Source organism: Lepidothrix coronata, unplaced genomic scaffold (assembly GCF_001604755.1).
Source record: "Lepidothrix coronata isolate B3197 unplaced genomic scaffold, Lepidothrix_coronata-1.0 Scaffold211, whole genome shotgun sequence".
NCBI classification, from domain to species: domain Eukaryota; kingdom Metazoa; phylum Chordata; class Aves; order Passeriformes; family Pipridae; genus Lepidothrix; species Lepidothrix coronata.
This window is the reverse complement of record NW_016690391.1, coordinates 167487-195038: the sequence shown is the minus strand read 5'-3', so window position 1 is coordinate 195038 and position 27552 is coordinate 167487. Positions and strand designations below refer to the sequence as shown.

The 27552-nt window shown below is 42.3% G+C and overlaps 1 protein-coding gene across 2 annotated transcripts in view; it reads right to left on the bottom strand.

Moving 5' to 3' along the window:
- Nucleotides 1–601: 601 nt before the first annotated feature.
- HLCS (holocarboxylase synthetase) overlaps nucleotides 602–27552 on the bottom strand; it is a 111833-nt gene continuing 84882 nt past the window's right edge. For both annotated transcript variants that reach the window (XM_017833099.1, XM_017833101.1), the window contains exons 7-11: nucleotides 14632–14699; nucleotides 13412–13572; nucleotides 9275–9389; nucleotides 5659–5872; nucleotides 602–4948 (exon numbers count right to left, since the gene is read on the bottom strand). In XM_017833099.1, the coding sequence (XP_017688588.1) occupies nucleotides 4780–4948; nucleotides 5659–5872; nucleotides 9275–9389; nucleotides 13412–13572; nucleotides 14632–14699 (727 nt within the window). In that variant the 3' untranslated portion in view covers nucleotides 602–4779. The remainder of the gene's footprint in view (nucleotides 4949–5658; nucleotides 5873–9274; nucleotides 9390–13411; nucleotides 13573–14631; nucleotides 14700–27552) is intronic.

Genomic DNA, 27552 nt, shown 5'->3' with positions numbered 1-27552 from the left:
CACTGAAGTGGAGTGTGAATTGGAATATATTACGAAAAACAACCTCATCTCTCCCTTTGAGCCACTGCAGACGCCTTTGTCGTGAGGCTTCACAGGATTTTAACCCTTGGGGGGGGTTCAGATCTGGCAAGAAAATGATATGGAGAGTGAGAGAGGGAATATTCTATCAAAATCAAAGAATCATAGAACAGTTTTGGTTGGAAGGGACTTTAAAGACCATCCACTTCCAACCCCCATGGACAGGGAACCTTCCACCAGACCAGTGTGAAGTCGGAAAAGTCAATCCCACGTGAAGTTTTTACCCTCTTAATTGAAAGAGTGCAATGTAAATAAGGTGATAAGGGAACAGACTCATCTCCAGGTCTCTGCAGGCCCATGATTTGAAAAAGGGCATAAAAGTAATTTAAGGGAATTAAGCACAGTGGATGTAAAATTGGAGAATATATCACTGAAAGTGCAAACGAAGGGGAAATCTGCCAGAATTTCTCTGAAAATCTCAAAACAGGACACAAAGGGTTTTCTCAACACTTCAGTCACGCTTCAAAAACAACACAGAGAAAATGTTATTATTCCGTTTCTTTTCCTGAACTTTGGATTTTGCTTTTTTTTTTTTTTTTTTTTTTTTTATATGATGCAGGTAAAAAGCTATTTGGCAAGTGTAGGTGAAGAAGCACGCAAACCAAACAACCTATTAATGCTCAGAATTATATATGTATTCCCTAAAAAAATGTAAAGCATTTTTGCTTATTTATTATGTAAAACAAAACCGTTAAAATGTTAATAAAAATCCTGTAGCCAAAGGAAAATCGAGCTGGAGTCCTCTTTTTCTTTTTAACCACAAAACACAGGGTTTCACAAATAATGGTGCATATTTGAAAATTTATTCCCATCGTGGTTTATATTTGACAATTAACGTACTATAAAATACAAGGATTTTTTTTTATTTAAATTTATTGTATTTTAGCCACGTTGTGTTTCAAAGGAAGACACTTGGGGGACTGCAAATAACACAGAATCACTAATGAGCTACTCAAGCACGACATCAGTTTGCAATTCTTCCCTGCAGTTCTCTTTTCTCCATCATTTTTTGACCTCTGGTCCTTCCTCGGCCCAGATTTAATTTCTTTGGTGTCTGATCAGGGCAGTGCATCACTGCTGCCACTTACACATGCAAATGCTTTTATTAAACCAGTCGCCCCCAGGAATCAGCTCTTTGCAGCACAATGACAGACATTTTTTATACATATAAAGCTCCTGCACGTTCCAAAGGAGTTGCACAGAGTAAATTTTTAAACTGCTGATGCAGCTGAATCAGGAAAAAGCAAAGAAATAAATTTTTGTACAATGAAGCAGCAGCATAAAGGATTAAACGCTTTAATATTATTTCCAGGTAATAGCCCCTTGATTTGTTGGATATATTTAAAAAATAAAAAAGCTCTGAAGTCTTATAAACCTTTTACTAGAAGCGAGATGTGCTGCTTGAGCTCTTAAACGTTAAGCACATTATTACTTTTTCAAATCTTTGGAAGCAGCTTTGTTGCTGACTGGGCACAACCTGCTCGCCTCCCTCTGAACACACACACGTGCCAACACGCCCAGCAGAAGTTTTCCTATCAATAAACAACCTCCACAAATGTTTTCACAATGAGAAACGTTATAACAGAGTCCAGGAGGGGGAAGAAAAAAAAAAAAATGAAGTCACAGAAATATGGACGTCGTAATAAATGGGGTTTTTTTGAAAGCACTTCATCAAGAAAATAGTTTAAGATATGACATCAGCCCCACAATGGAAGAGGTGTTTTACTAATCCAGACAGTTGAACGAAATGAAACATTTTCAGTGCATTACTCCTGGGTCTGGAGTTGTCTGATTCTCTCCATACCGATGTCCAGAGACACTCTGCACCACATTTGTCTGAGAACAAGAATAACAACCATTTTCCTGCAAAAATGTTGTGGCTTTCTGGGCGTGCCAAGTTTGGCACAGGAGGAGTCAGACTCCTGGCTGGGCTTCCCATCTACCTGACAGAGGCTCCTGGGCTTCTCCACAGGAGCAGCTGCTCCTCACAAGGACCTTACTCCAGGAATTCTCCCTGTCTTTGGTTCTTCTGAAGGGGAAGCAACAAGCCCTTCATCCAAAGTCCAGGCAGCTTCCTCAAGAACCACAGGTAAGTTTTAGACATCAGAAGAGGCCACTAAAAAGGCCAAGTGATATTCCCAGAGCACCCAACCCGTGCTCTGGCACACCCAGACTCAAAGATCTTGCTTGTGGAAAGGAAGTTCAATGCTAAGTGTCTTCCTAATGCAAAACTTTTTGGAATAACCTTAAAAATCAAAGTGAGAATAGAACCAGCTCACTATTAAGGCAGCCAGAAAGTAATCCAAAAAGGAACAACAGCAACCAGGAAATGCTGCAGCATTTTGGTCTTAAAAAATCCCTCAGCCACTGAAGGTTTGCAAGTCCATTCTTCCCTTCACACAGGAACATGTTTTATCCTTTTCCCCTGTCATTCTTTGTCCCTTGTGAAGGGAGAACATGTTTTAAGGAAGCCATGCAAGCATGACCTGGTTGTTAGATCTATACAGGCACTTCTCAGTCTCCCTGGAATACGAGCAAAATCCAAGGTGCTTCTCACAGGCACATCCTGCAGTGCCAAAGCCAAAGCAGAGACAGTGTTTTAGCTACAAATATCGGATTAAGGTAAAGTTTTGTAAACTTGTGTGGTTGGAAAACCAGCACCAGAGCTCTGCTTTCCCCAGCTGACATTGCTCACAAGCTGCTTGAAGGAAAAGGCAGAAAATGAGTGAAGATGCACAGGATGTGAGTGTGCATGTGCACACACACACACTTTTTATGTATGTGCATATATGTAGTTTCTTCTTTTTTATTTAAACTGTATTAAGTCAGACTCAGGTTTCACATGATTACAACATGCATCAATATTTAATTCTGAAATAAAGGTAGTTGCCAGAAAATTCTCAGCCCAAAGCAGTTTTGAAAGCCTCTGGTGGGAAAAAGCAAAATCTGGTGTTGGTGTGTATCATTTTAATTATGTCAATTAACAGCTGTCTACACTCCACTGGACAGTTCCCTCTAATACTGGTGTGCAGCCTTACATGATCTGGATCATGGGGGAAAACAAACCAGCAGGGACACAAGACAAATCTACTGTGATGTGGAGCATAAAATCCTAAATGTAACAGGGACAACTTAATTTCTTGCACTTGCTGCCAAACCACTGAAACCCTAATATGTGAGGATTGGTCAAAACTACCATTACAGACCAGTTTCCTGATCTTAAGACTTCTTGGCTTTGTAACTGAAACAATCTCCTAACATGTTCGGGTTTTTACGAGGCGAACTTTAACCCCAAACCCCCGTTTCTGGCGTGTAGGCCGTAATTTCCTTTGTGGAAACCAATTTGGCTGATCCACCTCCAACAGGGACGAGGGAATGGAACAAGCAGCGCTGCCTACTTGAGGAAATGAGGCTTGAGGAAACATCACACCTAGGACAAACTTATTTTGCACAGAGTTGTCTGAAGAGCTGTGGTGGCCCAGTCTTGGTGTGAAGGCCCGGGAGAAAAACCCGCCGAGCCGCTGCCGTCGCACGGAAACTCCCACAGGGATGTTCCAGGATGCTTCCCAGTCATGAGCAAGGTGTTGCAACCCACCTGGAACTGGGCAGGCAGCCCCCAAAACGAGCTACTTTCAAGTCAGCTCCTGCTTTTAATGGTTAGCAGCAAACCCAGACGCTCTGCTTTGGGAAAGGGGGTGACCACGGAAGCTGTGGAAGAGAATTTGGACACGGGTGGATGGTGTGTTTTCTCTTTCTCACTGGAGTAGTTCCTTACAGCAGAGAATCTCTCATTTCTTCACTTAATTTCACTGAGATCACAATATAACTACTATCAAATTTTAAGCTAATCAGAGGTTCCCTCTCCTGACTGGGATTCCACAACAACCTTGGTGAGACACTACTCCAGTGGGCTTTTCTTACAGGGGCTAAATCCTCTTGGAAAACTATGATTCAAAGGACACATGAGATGATTTACTCGGATCCCATTGCCTAAGAAGAGCAGAGTGCCAGGAATTTGGATAACCAACCACAGTTCTTAAGTGCTGATGGAATACTCTCCAAAAAAGTCAAGGCAGCCACTAGAGTTGTAGACCTGAGACCAAAGCACAGGTTGGTAAATTGTTGCACAGGCCCATGTGGAGAAGAACCAAATCAGCAAGGATCTCCACTTAGACCTGAAGTTAAGCACAGTGGTAATCCCAGTAAGTCAGAAATGTATGACGTTCCAGGTGTTTTTAGTGCAGACAACACATAAACCAGAACGTAGTTTAAAAAAACAGAGTAAAAAAAAAAAGTAAATATTGTCCTGCACTTTGCTAAAGTACAATAAAAACAGAAAGACACAAAAAGGAACTATTCAGCCACGTCAGTTTCTCCAATACAGTGTGTAAGTGAAGAGAAAGTTCTGTTCATTGCAAGGGGTTCCTTTGCAACCAGACTCCTCACAAAGAATAGACACTTACAAAGAACGGCAACGTCGGTGTGTTTTAAAGTTAATACAAAAGAATAAAGGCCTTCAGCTTTGAGATCACCACCTCTTTTTGAACTGTTGAAGTTATCCACTTCAAAAACCAAAGACAGCAGAAAATCAGAAGGGAAAAAAAATCAAGCTGCCAACTCCCCTTCCCACCTCTGAGCGAGTTTAGCTGACGGTGCCAAACACTAAAGAGTCTCCCCTGGTGCTGTGAGCTCGGGGGACAGTTAATGCTTTGGTACTATGAGGTTTCTCAGCATGTCAAAGGAGTTGCCATCTGGGTGCACAGAATCGATCCCTTTGCCTTCTTGGTGGACTTGCAGGTATCCATAGTCGTCGATCCCGACAATCCAGGCGGTCGGCCCGTCCTCGCTGTGCAGACGGACCTGCTTCCCACTGGGAACAGGGAGAACCAGGCTGTCAGTGAGGAATGCTGGGCACTGCACAGTTCAAAACACCTCAGAGGACTAATCACAGAATGAATCACAGAATGGATTGGGATCTTAGAGATCGTCCCATTCCAAACCCCTGCCATGGGCAGGGACACCTTCCACCACACCAGGTTGCTCAGAGCTCCATCCAGCCTGGCCTTGGACGCTTCCAGGGATCCAGAGGCAGCCACAGCTTCTCTGGACAACCATGAGAAGGGCCTCACCACCCTCACAGGGAAGGCTTCACCCTCCAGCAGATTATTTTTATTTCCCACTTCACTGGTTCTTTACAGAAAGTGATTTTCAGCAGCATTTTCTATCTGTTTTAATTTCCTTTTGTGGAATGAACAGAGTTGGAGTTAATCCAAACAGTCTATTTTTTTTATAGAAGCACAGCAGCTTCATCAATCTCAAAACAAATAATTTTCAACTCCTTTGTTTGGAGATGATACAAGTAAAATACCTGGGAGCATTCTTGAACTCATGCTAGTCTGTTGATTTTTGGGGTGCTACTTTTATTCCCCCTTAAAAATGTACATCCTTCTTGGGAGTACATTTTAATTAATTTACTTGTATTAAAGGAAATTTAGTAGAAAAAGTAGAAAAAGACAAAATATCCAGCAGTTCTTCTACCAACTTGCTTAAAAGAAAGTCTGAGAAGAACATTATTCTTACCTGTGTACCCAGTACTTGTAGTAACGGGGAAGAATTCCATTGGGCCCCTTCTCCTGAAAAATATCTATGAGCCTCTCCAGCACAGTGACAGTCCTTGCAATGAGACAGTCTGCAGTTAAAGGCTTCAGCTTTGTCCCCTCTTCCTTATTAAATTTCGTGATGAGATCATTGATGCATATGGTGGGGTTGCTGTTATTCACATTAAATCCAAAGCCTGAAGAAGACAAACGAGAAGGATCAAAGGGATGAACACTTTGTTGCCACCAGAGTCACTACTTTATTCAGCTACTCAATACAATTATCCCTAGGGATGTTTCCAGTAGCTGATTTTTTTCGGTCTCTTACACCTTTAAGTCTTCTTACTCTTGTAGTTACGATTCTCAGTTCAGATTTTACTTGTTCCTTGCCCTCAAAATGCTCTTTAGAATTACAGAAGTGAATCCAGCACAGTCTTTCAACACCACACCATCCTATCAATGAGGGGTGGGAAGATGGTAACTGGCACCTTGGTTACAGCAACATCAAAGTGAGAAATTCTTTCATGTCATCAGCCAACTCACAGTGAACCCCCGATCATACTCTGAGATGGAGTTTCACCTTTCAGTCTAAAACGTAATTCAGAGACCTCTGTGTTTACTACAGTTGGCTGATTGCATTTTCTGAAAACCAAACCTTTTTCACTCAGCTGATAAGCCTTGTTTGGCTTGCTCTGGGAAGCCCAGAAGATTTAACTTTAACTTTGTAAGACTCCAGTTTGCTTAATCTATCTCACCACAGCATATCCTTTAGAAGCCTCAAGTGTCTCGCTGAGATTTCTCCAGCTGGAATAATGTTGGCAGAACGCCTTTCTTGTTTAAATATGGCTCTTGGGGCCTTTTCTGCTGCCTGCTGGAACAGGCTTCGAGGGATGTAGAGAAATATATTGTATTACCTGTTTATTTTTTTCTCCTAATAATTTGGGTTTTTTTCTCTCCTCAGACATTTGGGATAAAAGCCATTGTCTGCCAATCAGTTTTAGACACGATGCTCCTCCATCTGCAAGAAGGTGCAGATGGTCTTGTTTTGTAAATTTGCTATAAATGAGACCATTCATATATGGAAGTAATTTGTGTTAACTGTGAGGAGAAGGATCTCTTCAGTGAAAAGGAGTTTTTGATTTTTAACTAGCTCAGAGAATGCACACAAACAGGGCCCAGTGATACCAGTACCAACACACTGATCCCGTGGAAATGAGCTGAAATGTATTATTGGAAAGAGATGAAGGAAAATGAACTGGAAAATACTTTGTGCCATGGCAGCAAATCCCAACTCAGCTGTTTCCACTCAACTACAGCACGAGGGAAGAGAGTGCCCGTGGTCCTTAAGCTGTGATTGGTGTCGTGAGGGGGCATCACGGGGTTTTGGGGTCCATCAGCAGGTCAGGCTTCAACCACTGCTCAGCAACTCAAAAACTGAGACACAAGAGACACCTTGAGGTGACAAGCTCAGCTGAGGTACAAGCACCTGGGGATAAACATGGTGGCAAAACACAGCCAGCTAATTTGAGGCATATGAGGCGCTCAGGGCCTTTAGGGGCATCTCTGCAGTGTCCAAGCGAGAAGGGGGAAAAATAACCATTCAGCACCGCCCAGCAGTGTGCTGATGTGGCTGATATATCTTCCAGTGCTCGAGCCATCAGCATTTGTGCACTGTTTGGACATGCCTTAGCTGAGGCAGAGGCAGACAGAGGAGTGTCTGCAGGTCACGCACGTTGGCCGTCCCTTGCATTCCACTTGTGCTTGGCTGCCTGCGCCTGCTCCCAGTCTGGCCCTCGCACTCATGGAGTATATTCTCCTGCACAGCTCTCCTCCTGAAAAGTCCTGCCACCCTTAAAGTTCTTAATTTTTAATTTTCCAATTAAAAAAAAAAAGATTTGTTTTGGTTTTTTTTTTTTGGAACCAGGTTTAAAAGTACGAAGGCGAAGCGCGTCCTCTGCGAGGCCTTGAGCGCCGGTACAGCTGCAAAGGCAGGTTTGTCTTCGGCCTTGTTCTTCTGAGGTAATTCTCAGACAAGTGAAGATTTGAAGAGCTCTGATTTTTATCATGGTCCTCACATGTGGGATATTCTTCATGAATGCCATGGAAAGAGTGAGTTCAACGACTCACTCAGCGAGTCTCTGCGCTGGGTGACAAGGTGGGGATCGGGCACAAGGTTGGACTTGATAGTCTTGGAGATCTTTTCCAACCTCAATGATTCAGTGATTCTGTCTAGGTAAGGAATCTGCATGACTGTAGAAAAGGGATGCTGCATCTGGTTTACCTTTCCTGTTGTGGAAGTTGGATCTACCACCACTACTAACATAAGAACTTAGATGCCATGAATCTCCTCAACTGCTCTCAATGACACATCACTGAAAAAAAGCTCCTTGGATTCATATGCAGCAACTAAGTTCTAATTTTAGAAGCTTCTAGGTGAAAGTAAACTGATGAACAGGTACATCTTTTGTCTATACCCCCCCAAGATAACTCCTATGGATATGAAAGAGAACAGATGCAGAAGGTTTTAATTTGAATTTAATGGTTTGGTGTTTAGGGTAAGAAATAAAAGGTCCAAATCAAATATTTGCATAAGAGATATTCGATATAATGAAATATTTTTTGATCCATTTCTGCTTTTCCTCTGTTAACCAGAACAGGCTCTAGAAAAACATGGAAGCAATAAATGATTAATGGGGCACAGAGAGACTTCTTAAGTGTCTTGGTGTAACTTTCATTCTGTTCATGTGGATTATTTACAAAATGAGGATATAATTGAATAGAAAATGTAATGCCTGGGTATGTTTTACAGAAGGAGGTGATCACTTCAACTGTTTTGCTTGTTTGCACCTCTAAAATTACAGCAGCTTGACAAAAACCACAGATATCATGACCACACTCCCTTTCCAAGACATTTTCCTTATGTTACATTCAAATACAAGCCAAATGTTACCATCTTCTTTAACCTTTTAGACTTGCTAAGGAATTTTTCAGACATAGCAGAGACAATTATTTTTGGAACCAGAACCTGGAGCTCTGCTGGCAGGTTTCTAAGCACGTCTGACAGATCTGTGATGCTGCTGGTGAGGGGAAAAACTTCCTTAGCAAACAGCAGGATGATTATCAGACTTGAGATGATAAAAACATCTCAATGGTTAAAAAGATGAAAAACATTACTATGTGTACGTAGCTCGCTCTCTCCTGATTTAAAAGGCATGTTCTTTATTTAACTATCTGTCATGTTATAAAAAAAAGCAAATAGAAAAAAAAAAAGGATACACTTTTTAGCATATTCTAGTTTTGCAATAAATCAAGGACAATTTCCCTCTGTCCTGTAATGCTCTTTCTTTGAACTCTACTACATCAGCCCAAATGCTTGTATTTATGTTTTCCTTGTCAAGCATATGGAATTATTAAGAAGAATGAAAACATTTACTTTTTCTGCTTCCTTTTGATTTAATATTGTGCTTTTTTTCCTAATGCCTGTTGTCATTATTTGTTCTTGTCGTTACCATGTGAACTTATACAGACATTAATAACAAATTTCTTCAGAAAAAAAAGCAGTATAGAAAAGCTTGGAAAGCTTGAAAATAGACATTTACCAATCAGTATATGAAATGTTGTTTCCATAAGTGTTGAGTTTACCAGAACTCCACCAAGCTTCATAAGGTCACTGTAGTAAATATCATTTGGCCATTTTACTCGCAGCTCAATATCCTGAAAAAACAAAACCACATAATTAGAAATGTTTTGCTCTTCAATACTCATTATAAGAACACAGCTCATTCATCATTCCACAGTTTATATGGAATCACAGAATGTTTGGGTTAAGAGGGAACTTAAAGATCATTCAGACTCACCCTCTGCCATGGGCAGGGACACCTTCCACCAGCCCAGGTTGCTCCAAGACCCATCCAACCTGGCCTTGGACACTTCCAGGGATCCAGGGGCAGCCACAGCTTCTCTGGGCAACCTGGGCCAGGGCCTCACCACCCTCACAGCCAGGAATTCCTTCCCAATATCCCATCTAACCCTACTCTCTGGCAGTTTGAAGCCATTCCCTCTTGTCCTGTCACTCCAGGCCCTTGGAAACAGTCTGTTGGCTCTTTCAGGCCCTGCAAGGCCACAATCAGGTCACCCCAAAGCTTCTCTTCTCCAGGCTGAACAATCCCAGCTCTCCCAGCCTTTCCTCCCAGCAGAGCTGCTCCAGCCCTGGGATCCTCTTGGGGCCTGCTCTGGCCTCTCTCCAGCAGCTCCATGTCCTTGCTGGGCTGTTCCCCAGGGCTGGAGCAGCTCTGCAGGGGGGTGTCTCAGCTGAGGGGGCAGAAGGGCAGAATTTTCTCTACCTCTTTGCCACACCAAATGTGATACTGTGAACTGCTCTTCATAATGAGAATCTATTTAAGTGCTCCACAAATGTTACTGAAAACATCACAGTAACATGGTGACAAAGAAGGATGGCAGCTGTCAGGGAAAAGTTTTACTAAAAAAATTTAAAATATATATATATATATATATAAGATAAAAAATGCTTAGAGAGATCAAAAGGGGGACTAAAGATACTAGAGGTTGTCAGTCTCCAAATGGTGAGGTTTTATAGAATAATTTCCTTCATTCATGAGAGCTTATTAAAGATTTAAAAGATTTACTCAAGAAAGATGCAAACTGAGGCTCGGTGCTGATAAACAACCAGGGGAAGCCCCAAATAACATCCCCACTCTCCTTGAGGACCCTTCCAGACTCCAAAGAGACAATGACATCCTGAATTTCCGAAAGGAAATTTAGCAGACAGGAGAAATTCCAGTTCACAACCGGATAAATAACTCCACTAATGTCCTAAATATATTCAGGCTTTCGGCAGCGACGCTCGAGCTGGAAACACAAACCGTGCTGTGTGACACCGTTCCAGCCCAATAGAGAAGGTTTTGTTGAAACCACAGAAACTGAGCTGAACTTTGCACTGGCTACTTAAACACAGAAAGAAAGCAAATGTGCTTCCTGCAGCTTGAAAAACTGCACATGACTGTGTCCCCAGGGGCAAATTATGGGAGGTGCTCCAGGACTACAAGAGTCGCGTTCCCTCCTATTGTAGATTACGAAATCCCTTTACAGGATGTGTGAAAACTGCACCTGGGTCCATGTCTACTTTCCTGACAGATTTAAAGGCCAGAGAGGAGTCCATTACACGTTCATTGACAGGAAATACTACCTGATTTTGCTATCAAAGCAGTCTCAGGTTCGCTATGGAAAACGACTTGACTCCCCGCACTGGGAAAAGGTTTATAGAAGACTCCCGAGACACGTGAAGTATGACACAGTTAAATGGTATTATCAGTGATAAAAGGTCTTCTGTAGAGCTACCCAGTAGATCTGACTCGAGGAAAACATAACACCTGTAAGACACCAGGCAGTAGCTCTGTGACTGAAGTGACAACAAGCAGGAAGAAGAGCCAAGTCAGCCGGGTGTTCTCAGGGTGTCCATCACACAGCAGGGACTTCGCCCCAGAATGGATTCCCAAGGTACCACATGATGGTAAAGAAATGATGGATGTCACAAAATACGCTGGAAACGGAGTATGTTCTTATCTTCACTCGCTAGAGAGATGTCTGCTGTCCTCAGAATGGGAAAGCAAAGCTTTCTCTTGATGTGAGGCCCATTTGGACCTGCAGCATCAACATCCCACAGTGAGACTTCCAACCACAGAGCTGTCAGATTGCTCTGTGAGGGCACAGAACAAAGGCCTCAGGTGCTGCTTGTTTAGCAGAGTCAATAATCCTGGCGATCCTAAACATGATGCCTGGTTGATAAACTGAGATGTGGTAACTCAGGTTTTTGAATGGAAGTCCTCAAATGGACTTTGAGGAGAGTGAAGGACATTAAAGTGTGTTAATGTGTTATTAAGATTCTGACATACTCCAGCAGAGGGATGGAAATTTGGAGGAGAGAATGAAGCCTCTGAGGTCCTCAGCACAGCAAGGACATGGAGCTGTTGGAGAGAGTCCAGAGGAGGCACCAGGATGATCAGAGGGATTAGGCAGCTCTGCTGGGAGGAAAGGTTGGGAGAGCTGGGATTGTTCAGCCTGGAGAAGGGAAGGCTTTGGGGTGACCTGATTGTGGCCTTGCAGGGCCTGAAGGAGCTCCAGGAAAGATGGAGAGAGACTATTTCCAAAGGCCTGGAGTGACAGGATGAGGGGGAATAGCTTTACACTGACAGAGAGTAGGGTTAGATGGGATACTGGGAAGGAATTCTTGGCTGTGAGGGTGGTGAGGGCCTGGCCCAAGTTGCCCAGAGAAGCTGTGGCTGCCCCTGGATCCTCGAAAGTGTCTGGCTGGCTGGAGCTCTGAGCAACCTGGGCTAGTGGAAGGTGTCCCTGCCCATGGCAGGGGATGGAACTGGATGATCTTTAATGTCCCTTCCAACCCAAACCACTCTATGATTCCACAGCTCGTTTTTTGCAGCGACTGCAGTTGGCACGACATGGGCACAAAGAAAAGCCCTGCCCAACCTACACCCAAAGAGGAAATTTAAGCACTGAGATCCTGATAAATTTTTGAATTTCCTTGCATTAATTTGAGTCCTGTCCCCTAACATTAGTTTCACCCATTGCTGATGTCCTTTCAAGTTCAGTGCTTCTCTCCTGGTCACAGCTCTTGCTGTGCCCATATTGTAGGTACAGTACGTGCATTACTGCCACAGACTATTTTTACATCCATATTTAGTACTTCAGTCACCCTTCTCCTCTTGAATGGAACAAAGTTAAAAATGCCACAGCACACCAGCGCAGGCATACAGAAGCAAAACCACCTCCATTCATAAATTAGGCTCCTTCCCCAGCCAGCCTCATGCTTTATAAAACTAACTCTTGTCCCCCCTATTTTAAATGGTTAAAGTGTTCACTCTAAGCAAATATTTTATATTGCAAATTTTAGCCTGAAGCATTTTGTTTTTATGGTCAGGTTATGAAGCACTGAAGTTAGAAGGTTTTAATAGAAAGGCTGACAGACCCTAAACTACAGCAAAGCTACTGGGTGCCACTATAATAAAGTTCATGTGTAAATGTGTATAAGTCATTGATTTTCTGTAATATAGGAAACATATGCTTTAGTTAACTACTTCTGTAAAATACCAAAGTTTTATAGTTAGCAAATATTAGGAAATGGTAACATTAAAAAGGAGATATATGAGGTGATGAAGAAGACTGGTTCTTCATTTTAATACTGATGACAGGACACTTGATTCCCTCTCGAGAGCAATACTCCTAAGTTCTTGCCTTAGAAATCAGTTTTCAACCTTAAACAAGGGTTGGAAAAATCCTTTAAAAGGGATAAAGTGACCACTGAAACAGCACAAACAAAAAAAAGGCAGCAAAGGATTTGTCAGTTTTATTCATTTTTCCCTCCTCCTTCTTCCCCAACCCCTTCAAAATCAAACCAAATCAACTAGAAATTGTTGGGCAAACAAAATGGATTTTTTTCTTTACTGCTGAGGACTGAGGCTTAAGTTTCATAAGATTATGAGTGAAATGAGTGGAGTGCACTTAATCAGCTCAGCAAAAGACATATGTACATTGGATTTCTGAAAACATACAAATAATCAAATGTTATCAAGGTTAAGTTTGTCACTATGTTAGTGCTGAAGAACTGTACTCTGCATTCAATCTATTCTACGCATAGAAGACACAGTTAAAACCTGAATTCAGTGGAAAGAGGAATTTTGAGACAAATTAGAATGACATACCTCATATCCTGGTATTGATCTAACTGACTCCACCACTGCCAGAGACACCAGGTGCTGTATAAAAGGAATTCTCTGGCCTAGGTTGGAATGCAGGGGAATGGTGATATGCAGAGTGGACAGAGCACAGCCCATGGGACTGAGCCAAACATTCCCACCACGACCTGGGGAGGGAGACAGAAAAAGGCAACTTCAACTCAAGAAAAGAGTATTTTAAAAAAACCCATCACTTTGTGAATGTAGGGAAGGATTCAGCAGTATCCACCCAAGAATCTCCCATAAGTCCTGCAATGAGTTTACAAACTAATTTTGAAAGAAGAAGGGTTAAAGTGCAGAGCTTTTTCCTCAAAAAACCCAGCAGTTTGTTTAGTGTTCTCATCCTTGGAAGTGTCCAAGGCCAGGTTGGATGGAACAAGATGATCTTTAAGGCCTGTTCCAACCCAGGCCATTCCAGGGTTCTATCCTATGATTCCAATGTACAAGTAGCTGCTCCATTTCCCAGTATGTCCTAAATGACTTGCTTCCAGGGTTTCCCTGGTCTCTGGTGCCACACACATTTAATAAAATCTTGCCTTGTTGAAGTGAAAAAGCATTTGTGAAGCTGCTCTGAGTGCCCCTAGAAACCCACCCACACTGGGAATGAACTCAACACGAGCCAGACCTGCCCTGAGAGCCAGGTGAACATCTTGACATGGATCTGTGCTCAGAAAAGCTTATCAGGCCAGAAACTGTGGTCTTCTGATAAAATAAACGTGGCTTTTAAAGAAATGCCAGAAGCTTTCTGGGCAAGAAACAGGACTTGCTCACATTTATCTGCAAAAGACTGTTCAGGCAGGTCCTGCAGACTCAAGAAACCTCTCAGAGCAAGTCAAGACCAAGTCTTGTTCCAGTTAAGTCAGAAAGGAGTTCTGCTGTGGAACTCTGACTTGGATTACACTAAATGTACTGATGGCAGTTTCCATGACTGGGGAGACATTTTGGCAGCAACTAGGAGACCACTAAATCATCTCTACAGAAGCCACCAAGCATCCTGAAAATGTTTATTTTGGTCTCTGTGTACTTAGGTTTTGAGTTTGAATCCTCAGTTCAAGCAGGAGGAGAAGAAGACACGATCATCCTGTAGATTACATTATCAAAAATAATCTTTGAGGCAGCTAGATGACATTAAGATGCCCTATTTCATCTATTTAATACACGTTTTTTAGCACTAGAAGGGAACTTACCTTTCCCTTGTGTTTGTCGAACAGCAACTGCTATTAAACCCATCTCCTCAGGCACATCCAACATTAACCTGCCAATTAGGGAAAAAAAACACACTAAGCTACATTCATGAAAATCTTAGGCTTAAATATCAGGTAATATTTTATGCTAACATTGCACCACCATTTATCTGCTTTCGGGTAACATCTACTCTCGACCAAAACCCATTAGAATATTAAAAATTGATTAACTGAAAAATGATAATGTAAAGCATTGCTGCATCCATCACACTTCAGAGCCATAGTTCATTTAAGGTGCCTTCTGATAACACACGTTTTGTATTTCTTCACATTTTCCCGGAGTGTTCATTTTTTTTTTTTTTTTTGCTGTCGTATCTTCAGGAAGTGACAACCAGCAATTCCAGACATTTGTTTCTACTTACAGCAAATTTTTGTTCATACTACAAAATATAAGAGCAGCAGTTTCTGATTATTTAGAAAACCAATATGGTGGCAATAAAGCAGTTTAAAAGATACACTATCCCCTGAGAACTAATTATGATTTAACTACAGTAAATAAATCTACACCTTCTGAGAACTCTAGAGAACACTGGCTTATTTTAGGCTTGTGTTCTGCTTTTAAAATAGTTTCACTTAAAAGAATACTAACTTTCCTCTGGGGATAAGTAGAAAGTGCACTTTAACACCACCAAATGAGTCAATGCTAGACTTGAAAAAAAAAAGAAAAGAAGAAAAAACCCTACTGTGAGAACTTCATTCAAGCCACTTTAAACCAGATCTGAACTGTACCCACGATCCTCCTCCATTTCACATTTTCAGGAAGGGTTATTTAACAGATAAAACATATTCAACATATTTCCTCTTAATTTCTGCTCTGTATGAGAGATGTTTTAGGGTCTGGAATCAAGCAAGGACCTGCTGTGAGCAGAAGTGTCCCCCCACTGCCCACAGACATGTCTTTGTGCAGGTGACAAGCTGAGGAACCATCCATCCCTCCCGCTCCACACGTTCTAAAATGGGGCATCAGTAACTCGTGGAGGTGCCAAAACACAAGAAACCCCAAGGTTTCAGAATATCTTTCAAAGGACTGACTTGCCTGCACGATGATCAAAGGGGTTATTGGAGGGCCCAAGCAAAGCCTGGACCACAAATGCCTCTGCTGATTACAAATCACAGAATCGTGGGATGGTTTGGGTTGGAAGGGACCTTAAAGATCAGCTCGTTGCCACCCCCTGCCCTGGGCAGGGACACACAAACCAACAGAAGCTGTGACAGGTTCCACAATGTTGTGTCTCTATAACTTCTGGCCTCTGAACCATCACTGGAGTGGCTCAAATGACTCAAGAAGAGAAATTCAAACAACGCTGGAGTTTAGCTTGCCAAGTACAGGTAAAACAAAAGGCTCAGACAGCAGTGGCACATCTTCTATTCCTTCAGTACATCCACCACAGGGAGATGATTCTCCTGCACACAAAATTCCCACCAGTAGTGACAGAATCACAGAATCATCAAGGCTGAAAGAGCCCTTCAGGATCACACAGTCCCACCCTCACCCAGCACCACCACAATCACCCCTAATCCATGTCCCCAAGGGCCACATCCAGACACCTCTGGAGCACTTCCAGACACAGGGACTCCACCACCTCCCTGGGACACTTATTCCAAGGCCTGACCACTCCTGCAGGGAAAAACTGTCCCCTCCTGTCAGGGAGTTGGGGAGAGCAATGAGGTCCCCCCTGAGCCTCCTCTTGTCCAGATAACCCCCCCCCAGCTCCCTCAGCTGCTCCTCACAGGACATGTTCTCCAGCCCCTTCCCCAGCTCCATTTCTTTTCCCTGGACACGCTCCAGCCCCTCAAGGAGAAAATCCCCCAAAGCTCACGAGGCTTCATCCCTGTCTTCTGGGAACAGCCTGATTTCAGTCACAGCACCAAGTTCATGGTTTTGCAACATGAAAATCTGATTTAAATTTGGAAGCACAGTTAGGAAGAGATTACAGGCTTTGTTGAAACACACTGATGTCTGTTACTTCTCCATTCACATATCTGTCTTTAAATAGGAGGGGAAAAAAAAGAAAAAGCCATGTGCTGCCATGATGGGAGGAAAACAAACAGAGCAGGAAAAAAGTTAATTAGGAATCCAAAACACAGGCTCTACACCAAAGAGATATGATTAACAGAACACATGAATGCAGTTGTTAAAGGCTTGGCAGCAGGTAACAACATATTAGATGGAGAGACTGAGGTTGTACTTTCAAGGGCCATGAAGAAACTCTTTAAAGGACACAACATGGGGAAGTTGTTAATACCCAGACTGATACAGCAAGAGACAGATAGATTTAGTTTTACTACTTCCTGAGATTGTGCTGGAATTACTGTGAAGCCTCTGATAATAAAAATCTCCACACAACCACCCTCTGCTCCCCCCAAACTTCAGAGCTTTGGAAATTGTGTGTGTGCTTGTTAGTTTTTTTTTTTTTTCTGGGGAGAAACAACTTGGATTTCCCTTACCAGAAAGATTAACTGTACGTGCACTTTTTTACATATTGACTTCCCTTCTTCTCTTTCAACTTAATCAGTTGCAGCTTTAACAATTTAGTTTTTCTGCAGTGACTTAATCACAGTGCTCACCACATTTTCTCCCCAAAAACTTTTTCCTTCGAGAAACTCTCTGGTTTGTTTTTTTTTGTTTGTTTGTTTGTTTTTTTTGTGCTCATTAACTTGCTCTACATATTAAGTCAAAAGACCACACTGAGACACAAGAGTAGGGAAACATGAAATATCTGAAGGTAAATTTGCCCATCAGCAAGAATATCAGATGGCACTTATATGATGGTTGAAGATGATACTGGAATTTTATGTAAATTCTTCCTTTCTGCTTTGAACATTTTTGTGGTGTTTTCCAAAGTGTGGGCAAGGCACTTTCGGTATTCAAGGATATTAAACCAGTTGAAAAATTAAGAGAGAGATTCAAATTTTTCAAACAAATACCCTCCTCCCCACCCTGCAGTGCACACTGAGAATGCTGTCAAGAGTAATAAACAATACTTAATTGTTTTATAGACATTTCAAGTGTAAGGAGGACTCCTGGCCAGTCAACACAATGAACTTTCGTCCTGCAAGAACGTAAAGTGGGAATTGAAACCACAAAAACCTATGTTTGAATAATGTTAACGTCCTGACAACCATAAATTTCATTGATGTTGTGGGTTTAAGATTGAAACTCTCATTAATGCATCCTGCTGTGTTACAGTATTGCAGAGGTATTCCAACAGGCAGCATTGCATTCCAGATGTTCAAATACCTGGGCACCAGAGGGGGGGGAGTTATGACCAGATTTCTCCCTCCCCTTCAAGTTCCTTGTCTGAAAATCTCACTCTCAAATAGCTTGTTTATAGAATATTATAAAAGCAACACACACACACACACACACAAATCCTTTCAATTTTTAGTCAAATCAAAGTTGAGTTACTCAAGGCTTTCTTTGCCTTGGTCTTCACCAACAAGGTCTTCCAGGCCTTTCCACATATAGACAGGGTTTAGGGAGAAGAGGAAACAACAACAGCAGGAAAGGACTGATCCCATAAATCTCCTTTCAAGGGAAATCTTGACTCATTCAGGCCCATGAGAGGAGATGGGATGGATCTGGGAGTGCTGGCTGAGGGCACATCAAGCTCTTCCATCACCAGGGTCATGGACATCAGGGGAAGTCCCACATGAAGGGAGAACATCTTCAAGACGTTCTTTCACAGCACCCTTGTATCCCAGTCCAGCCATTGTGGTCCAGATGGATGAACCACCAGATGAGCAAAGAGAGTTTGGATTCTGGGATTGAAAAGCAATGGTTTGTGCTCCACCTCTAGGCTGGAGACAACTGCAGTTCCTCAGGGGTTTACCCTAAGGCTGGTCCTATCTAATGTCTTAATTAGGATAAAAAGGAAATTAAGACAAAAGGAAACGAGGAAATATAGGAGGAAATGGCATGAACTTCAATCAAATTTGTGAATAACATTGAATTATGAGGGTAACTAGACACTGGAAGAGGATGCCCAGAGAGGCTGTGGAAGTTCTAAAGATCTGACTGGAAAAAGCCCGGAGCAAGTTGGTTTGAGTTAATTGTTGACCCTGCTTAAAAGAAGGAAGTTGGTCTAGAGACCTCCAGGGATCCTTTCCAATCTGAGTGATCCTTTAATTCCAGAAAATGTACAGAAACTTGTTATCTCTGGTGTTTCCAGTAGTCATTTAGGTTTGGTTGAAACCAGTCAGAACCAGCCACTAACTACTAATTACTAAAATAGCAATTTAGCCCCAAGGCTGTTCACTGGAATCCCATACCCCAGGCAGGATCCTGAAGTCATTTTCACACTCTCTCACTAGCCTAAATATTTAAATTTATTCATCTTCCACTTTCTATGAAGCATTTTATACACGCCCAGGTGCAACCTGAAGGCTCCCAGAAGATTGACCCCCCCAGGTGAGACAAGTAGAACACCTAAACTGTTAATCCTACTGAGTTTTATTTCAATGATAGGAATCTCCCCATTCCACACTTAAAACCGTGCCTAAATCCAGCAGGAAAAATATATGCCAGAACACACTGTGCCATGAATGCACTCTTCTGTTCCATTGCAAAAATTCTGAGCTTCTTTGCACTTTCTAGTGGGGTCCCCTACAGAAATGTTAGTACAGAAAGGGCCATTTAGTGTCAAATTCTCCTTGAACTCCTTGGATATGCCAAAGTCCTGCATCAGTGAGAAAAAAGCATTAAGGGATTACAATGTCCCAGCCATGGGGAAAAGTAAAAAATTACAAAAAAAAAATAAAAATAAGGAGTGGAACCTTGGACACCTGGTTTCTTGTACCTTCCCTCCAAGAAATCCTACAAAAAGAAGATTGTCCTGTACTAGACACGACATTCTCAGCGAGGAATTGCAGATGAGCAACTTCTAGGTGGTTAAATGTCTGGGAGCAGTGCAGTAATAACAACACAGCTCCGAGGAAAGTGCAGGATGTAGGAAGCCTGGGAGGAGGGCAAAGTCGTGGGAGTCATTTTTCAGCTGGACCGACGCTCTGATCTGGCTCACCAGAAATGAACCCTGCTGCTGGCAAAAGGGAAACAACACTAAAAGATGCCAGTGGATGGAAGGGAAGACTAAACCACCTCTTTCTTCCCACCCATGTACTTCTGCTTGATTTAAATCACAATATTTTGGCCTTGGAATAGTCCATGCTTTGCTTGTGGAATTGCTTTGACAATCGGGCCTCCTGCACAGGCAGGAGAGTAGAACTCTACCATTAAACCCTCATTTTTTCTGCTCACTGCATTTTTCAGCTGGTAATTTTCTTGTCTCTCTATTTTTACACCAGATATTTTATAATTAGTCCTTTGTGTATGTTTATAGGCTTTTCCTCTTTTAAAAAAAAAAGGAAGAAAAAAAGAGAATTTTAAAACACAGTACCATACAGCCAAAGGTGTCAGGAAACATACCCAAATAAGAAAGGACTCCAAAAAATTAGTTTGCCAACAAAATGCCAGTAAAATTTGAAACCTTGGTTCAGACACACTGGTAATGTTCCAAAACTGCAAACTTAAAGAACTTCTTTATTCAGTAAATCAGCTTCTCTGTGAATATCATCAAGACCACAAAGTTACAGTAAAAAGGGGAGTTTCCAAGGGAGATGTGAAGAGAGTTTAGGAGTTTAAGTTTCAATTTGTAATTTGAAAAGTAAAAACTTCTGCTGTTTTGAGCAGTTTATTTCATTTTTTTCCCTATGATAAGCAATCTTTTCAATTCATGGCCTTTCTTTACTTGAAAAAGCTACCTGAAGCATCTCCCAAAATTAACATGGGATAAATGGAAAAGAAAGAGATAAGAAACAGGACTCCAGAGCCAAGATTTAAGAAACAGAATAGTTACGGGGAATGCAGAGAAACGTATTTATCATAACATGGTAAGAGTAGAATCTTCAGACTGGAATTAAGATTTATAAACATGTTGATGAAAAGCAGATCTAACCCCTCTTGTCCAAAGTGAAACACGGTAAGGATGCTATGAAGGATTTCAAACATGCCCATCAGTGCAGGCCGTGGTGGTGCCACTCTTAGCAGAGATCTCATCACACTTCACTGGAGCCACGAGCCCAGGACTGGGCCAAGAGCAAGGTCCTGACCCTGGGATCAATCCAGGCTGGGGATGAGCAGATGGAGCAGCCCTGGGAGAAGGCCCTGGGGGTGCTGGTGGGGGAGAGGCTGGACATGGCCCAGCCCAGACCCCCCCGTGCCCTGGGCTGATCCCCCAGCGTGGGCAGCAGGGCAGGGGGGGATTGTGCCCCTCTGCCCCCTCAGGGGAGACCCCCCTGCAGAGCTGCTCCAGCCCTGGGGAACAGCACAGCAAGGACATGGAGCTGCTGGAGAGAGTCCAGAGCAGGCCCCAAGAGGATCCCAGGGCTGGGGCAGCTCTGCTGGGAGGAAAGGCCGGGAGAGCTGGGGTTGTTCAGCCTGGAGAGGAGAAGCTTTGGGGTGACCTGATTGTGGCCTTGCAGGGCCTGAAGGAGCTCCAGGAAAGATGGAGAGAGACTATTTCCAAGGGATGGAGTGACACGACAAGGGGGAATGGCTTCAAACTGATAAGAGGGTAGACTTAGACTGGATATAAGGAAGACACTTCTTACGATGAGGGTGGTGAGGCCCTGGCCCAGGTTGCCCAGAGAATCTGTGGCTGCCTCTGGATCCCTGGAAGTGTCCAAGGCCAGGTTGGACGGGGCTTGGAGCCACCTGGGCTAGTGGAAGGTGTCCCTGTCCATGGCATGGAGTGGAATTGGATTAACTTTAAGGTCCCTTCCAATCCAAGCTATGATTCTATGTCATATACACCCCATCCCTGGAAGCATTGAAGGTCAGGTTGGATGGGGCTCTGAGCAGCCCGGTCTAGTTGATGTCCCTGCCCATGGACATGGAGGCACCACAAACATCAGGATCTCAAAAGTAATCCATTGTCATTGTGAATTTATACAATATTACCTACAGTCCCCTCTCAGATGAAAAAGCCAACCGAGAGCTTTTAGCACACGGAGCGATTTTAACGGGATATTCGGGCCAACTTCTACTCCGGGTAATTACATTCCCTTATGAAAATTTCTCTGCAATTTACTAAGACATCACTTCATTTCCTGTCTTAAATCATAGAGGGTGTTAAAAAGTCGTCGTGTTTCACCACAGAAGTGATGGAGTTATTCCCAAATAGCCACTCAGACAGGGTTAATGTCGGACAAAAGACACGGGACTTATCGTGGAAATCAAAGGGAGCACGAGAAAGAATTCTGTGTGAGCAGAATTAGGTGCCCTTTCCACATCCTTCACAGAGTTTTCCACTGCAAAATGGGGAAAATCAAACCATTTCAACCCCCAAAAAATCCATTCCTTGATAAGCAACCGTAGAAGACCTAAAAAATGAGCAATAACATTTATTTTCCTCACATCAACAATTCTTTCCTTTATCCTATTACCATTGCAAGTTTCATCAAGACTTAAAATCACAGAAATAATTTATAGTTACGAAAATACTCTAAAAGGCTCTGCATTTTCTTCCACAATTTGCTTTAGTTTCTTTTATTTTATGCCTGCAACAAATTTAGGCCTCGGCGGTTTATGACAACGGCAATGTGGCTGTTGCTATAAACCCAAGGATGCAGTAAATACCCGGCCTTTCTAATCTAATCCTACCTGAAAAACGAGTTTTAATTTTAAAAACTTTTAATTAAGTCCTCAATTTTAATTTTTCTCCTCCTTCAGAAGACACAAAACGCAACCGTTTTAACTAAAATTTCGGGCAAATTTCTTCATTTCCGCTGTTTGCCTTGGGCGAGCCCCAATTTTAAAATCTTCATCTCCCACCACAGAATTTTTAAAAATACACACAGAACTTCCTGTAAGTTCCAAATGTTTGTTCTTACTCTTGATTTCTACGCCACGGGCTACGCTGTGTGTTACAAACATCACCACGAAGGCGGGAATTTAACACGTTACTTGGCATTAAATCAAATCTTCCCAATTTTGCCCAGGTGTTACAACCATTATAAACCGACTTCATAAAGTGGCAGGTAAAGCACAATTATTTCACTTGCGTGGGTTTTATTTCCATTAAGCACTGGGATACATGAAATCTTTGAAAAAAAAAAGTATTTATTAACGTTTTGCTGTGCAAAAGCAATCAAAACGCCCCATTCCTTGTCAACAAGCCCGGAATTTAATTTAAAAACTCCCACAGACAAAATAGCAATTTTTTTTTTTCTCCTTCTCTTTTAAAAGTTAGGTGTGCAACACTGAGAAATTCCTTAGTGTGTAATGTATATAATGTGAATGTAGAGTATAACGTAAGAGATTAATACATAAAGATAAATTTAATGCAAATGGAGGCAAAAAAGGTATTTTTTTGTTTCAAAGTGTTTCAGCGAGAGCCATTTTTAAAATAAGTTCTTAGGAAAAGATAACTGAGCTCTAAAATGGCAGTTATCATTTGAAATATTTTGTTTAGCGAGTTTAGAGGATTATTTTTTAAAGGTATTATCAGATGTTTACCATATACCTAATTTTTCAAAGAAAATACAGATTCAGAAATTCGCCGTTCTCTAAGAGGAGGAATTAATTTATCTGAAACAATGTCATTTTTCCTTTTCAAACACTTAACTGCACGTTACACTTCAACATCCCTAAATAGAATTTCCCTGTGACTTCTCGTTCCCCGAGTGAAGAAAGATGATACTTTCTGATTTCAAGTTGCAGATCATGTTAAGAGATAGCAACCCCGAAAAATTATGGCTTTTTTTATGGCAGATTAAAAAAGGCAATAAACACAATAGCTGAACTCAGCTGGCTCCACATTCATGTGCCCGATAATTAAAACACAAAAAATGCTCTCATCAAGTACCAAGAGCCCTCTCCCTCCCTCCCAGTGCCAACAGCAACCACAAGATTTCTAAATCCAGTATTAAAGCCCACAGCACTTTTCTCCTGCAAGAGCCAACATTCAAACACATATAAATAAAGAACAGAAAAGTTCTGTTTCCAAATATGTTGCTAAATATTTTTAAAACCCTTGGCCGTGCCAACTTGAAGGCAGACTCCAATAGTTCATTTCATGGGTGATTAAGAATGGATTTCAAAATAAGGAAGTTACTTTCTGCTGGCCACAGCATCCTCTGTAAACTCCAGAACAGTCATCAAAATGTAGATTTGAACTACCAGACTCAACTCAAAAAGTAGCTGATACTCAACCCCCCAAATACTGGATTTTCTTTGTTGGGAAGGGCAGGAGAAAACCCAGATGTAACCTTGTTATTGCAAATTCTTCGTGGGCAAGAAAAGCAGGAACTTCCTACTCCTGAAAAGTTGAAAAATGCCCAGTTTAAAACAATAGAATATGTACAAATAGGTCACACCATGAGAGGTAGGTGGATGGGTAACCATGGAGTCATGGAATGGTTTGGGTAGGAAGGGACATTAAAGATCATCCAGTGCCACCCCCTGCCATGGGCAGGGACACCTTCCACCAGCCCAAGTTGCTCCAAGCCCCGTCCAGCCTGGCCTTGGACACTTCCAGGGATCCAGGGGCAGCCACAGCTTCTCTGGGCAACCTGGGTGAGCCCCTCCTCACCCTCACAGCCAAGAATTCCTTCCCACTATCCCATCTAACCCTGTTCTCTGTCAGTGTGAATCCATTCCCCCTTGTCCTGTCACTCCAGGCCCCTGGAAATAGTCTCTCTCCATCTTTCTTGTTGGCTCCTTCAGGTAAATTTTCCTTGAGGAAAAAATTACTGTATCTGCATTTCTGCATTAAAACGTTGTCCCACACCCTCTGAAAATGGAGAAATGTTTTTCCTCCTCTTCCCATACCATGGACTAGAGTACAGGTTTCTTTACACCATCTTTGTCTTCTTTTGATGAAAGAAACGTAATTCTTTTCTACCCCACTCTCCCCATCGAAGGAGTCATGTTTCCTACACCCTGAGTTATTCCCTTTTCCCTGCTTTGTTCCGTGCCCAGCAAATCCACACCTTTTGAAGCCTGGTGCTGAAAACTGGACCAATAACTCCAGTTAAGCCCTCCCAGTGCTGAGTAGAACTGGAAGGATTACCCTGCACATTTCACATGCAGCACATTTTTAAGCACTTCTGTATGAATTTCAGTCGCAATCCTCACTCCCTTTGTTACAACAGTAATTTATTTTTAACCTGCTTTCCATTTCTCACTCAAAGTTCCAGAACCTCTTGAAAAATTATATCCAACCACTTCATTTGGTGATTTACAGCTGATTATTACTCTGTGTCACACTTATCCATGAAGAGCTGCCTCCTGATTATTTAAAGCCACACTTTGATTCATGAAGTTTTAAACCTACCTTCTTACAAACTTATAGTTTCTCCCTACAATGTGTAGTTTTTGATAAGGAAAGCCTCCATACTCTGATCTAAATTATTAATGGAAATGACTGAGTTGTGCTGAAGGAGTGGAAGATACGAAGCTTCAGCAGTCTGAATAAAGTGATTTTTAGGGAACTACTCACACTCTCTGAGTGCCATGGGAAACACACCATTCCTAGGCAAAGTACTTGGAATTTGGAAATGTCTGACTTGGAAAAGTCAGACTTATTTACCAAGTTCTAATCCAACAGGCAACTGTATTCTGTAAATAATCATGGATTTTGGATAAAACCAGATCCAGTAGGTCACAACCCACTTTAAGGGCTGGAAGATCTCTGGCAACGCTCACTCCACGTGGATCTTAGATTTAAGGATGGCATTTAAACACTTCAGCTGCGGCATGAAGAGTTAAAACATCTAAAAGGAGAAAGATCACTTAAGAAAGAATGATCACCTTCCATTTTCTCCACTGACAGAAGTTTAACAAGAAAGTCTTCACAGAATGAATAAAGTTGCAGTTGTAAATGTCAAGTATTTGCAGCTGTCTCTCTGCTCCACCTTGCACAATATATTTAGCACTGAATGTAACTGGGAATGAGTAAGGTGAGGAAATACTTTTCCTTTCAGGTCTTTTTCAACAAGCACTCCATAAATAATTTTGACTCTTCAACCATGGACATTAGACTACCACAAAAGAGCACTCTATTACCTGTAAAATTCATTTTCCTATCATCCTTTTTTCCCTTTATGGGATAACTTCTCCACTGCAGCAAATCTAAGCTCCTTGTGTTCACCTTTGAGACCCTCTTCACATCCATGGTCATCCTGCCCCTGGAGGTCTTTTTCTCACTCACAGTGTGCAAGTTCTGGGTCAGTTTGTGTCTCTATAACTTTTGGCCTCTGAACCATCACTGGGGTGGCTCAAATGACTCAAGAAGAGAAATTCAAACAACGGTGGCGTTTAGCTTGACAATGCCAAGTACAGGTAAAACACAAGGCTCAGACAGCAGTGGCACGTCTTCTATTCCTTCAGTAAATCCACCACAGGGAAACGATTCTCCTGCACACAAAATTCCCACCAGTAGTGACAGAATCACAGAATCATCAAGGCTGAAAGAGCCCTTCAGGATCACCCAGTCCCACCCTCACGCAGCACCACCACAATCACCCCAATCCATGTCCCCAAGGGCCACATCCAGACACCTCTGGAGCACTCCCAGACACAGGGACTCCACCACCTCCCTGGGACACTTATTCCAAGGCCTGACCACTCCTGCAAGGAAAAATTGTTTCTAATCTCTGATCTGAACCTGCCCTGGTGCAGTTTGAGGTCATTTCCTCTCCTCCAGAGCCCGACCCCCCTCCCTGCCCCCTCCTGTCAGGGAGTTGGGGAGAGCAATGAGGTCCCCCCTGAGCCTCCTCTTCACCAGATAAACCCCCCCAGCTCCCTCAGCTGCTCCTCACAGGACATGTTTTCCACCCCCTTCCCCAGCTCCGTTGCCTTCTCTGCACATCAAGAACTGACTTTAGAGACCAGTAAATTAATTTACTATCAGATAATACACAGGTCCTTATCACGAACATGTTCAGATCCCAAGCACACAGGTTTTCGGGAATTCTGGCGGCATTTCCCACGTCTGGGGACTGCTCTGTGTCAGGGATTGAGTTGCAGGAGTGTTACATTAATTCCACGGCTCTACATCAGAGCATAAGCAGAGCTCAGCTTTACTAACAGGCAAGAGATCTGCTGAGGGCTTAACTCAGGGCACTCTCCACACCAGATACCCTTGTGCAGCAAGAAATGGCAAATTCACTCCAAAATCAAACACAGACACGATCAATTAGACCTCTGTCAATACTCAGGGTGGGACCCAGTTCTCCAGGGGGGGTTTTTCCTCCTACAGATCCTGAAAACTGAGACACAAAGTGACACAAGCCAAGGGCAACGAAAGGAGCACAGCTCTCACGCCGGCCCATATTCACAGGGTGACACTACCTGGGAATTCTCAGTGGTTTAGCAACAAGAAAAGATGAAAAGGTAATTTTTTTAGTCAACCAAAACCTTTGCATCCAATGGAGCAACTGAATGGTTGGATGCTGTTGAGTTGCATTTGCTTATTGCTTATTAGTGTGTTTTTATTTTGAAATAAATTATGTATTTGACTGTCCCTTTTGAAAAGCTACAGTAGGATCTTTCTAACAGCAAAAAGAATTCTTCCCCCACTTTATTATAAAACTTAAATTCCAATATAATATTCCAACTCATATATAATATCATTATTATTCCAACTTATTATTATCCTCACTTACATATAATATTCCAACTTATATTATTATATTGCAATATCAGACAAAGCAAAGTGGCTTCCAAAACCATGAAATGCATTGTCAACTTCTCAATTTTAAATGCTATTTTTAAACCCTACTGTCAAGAAAATTTCTTGGAAGTTAACATAAAATACATATTGGTTTCTTTATCAAACTCAATCTCTCCCTCTGACAGGAACA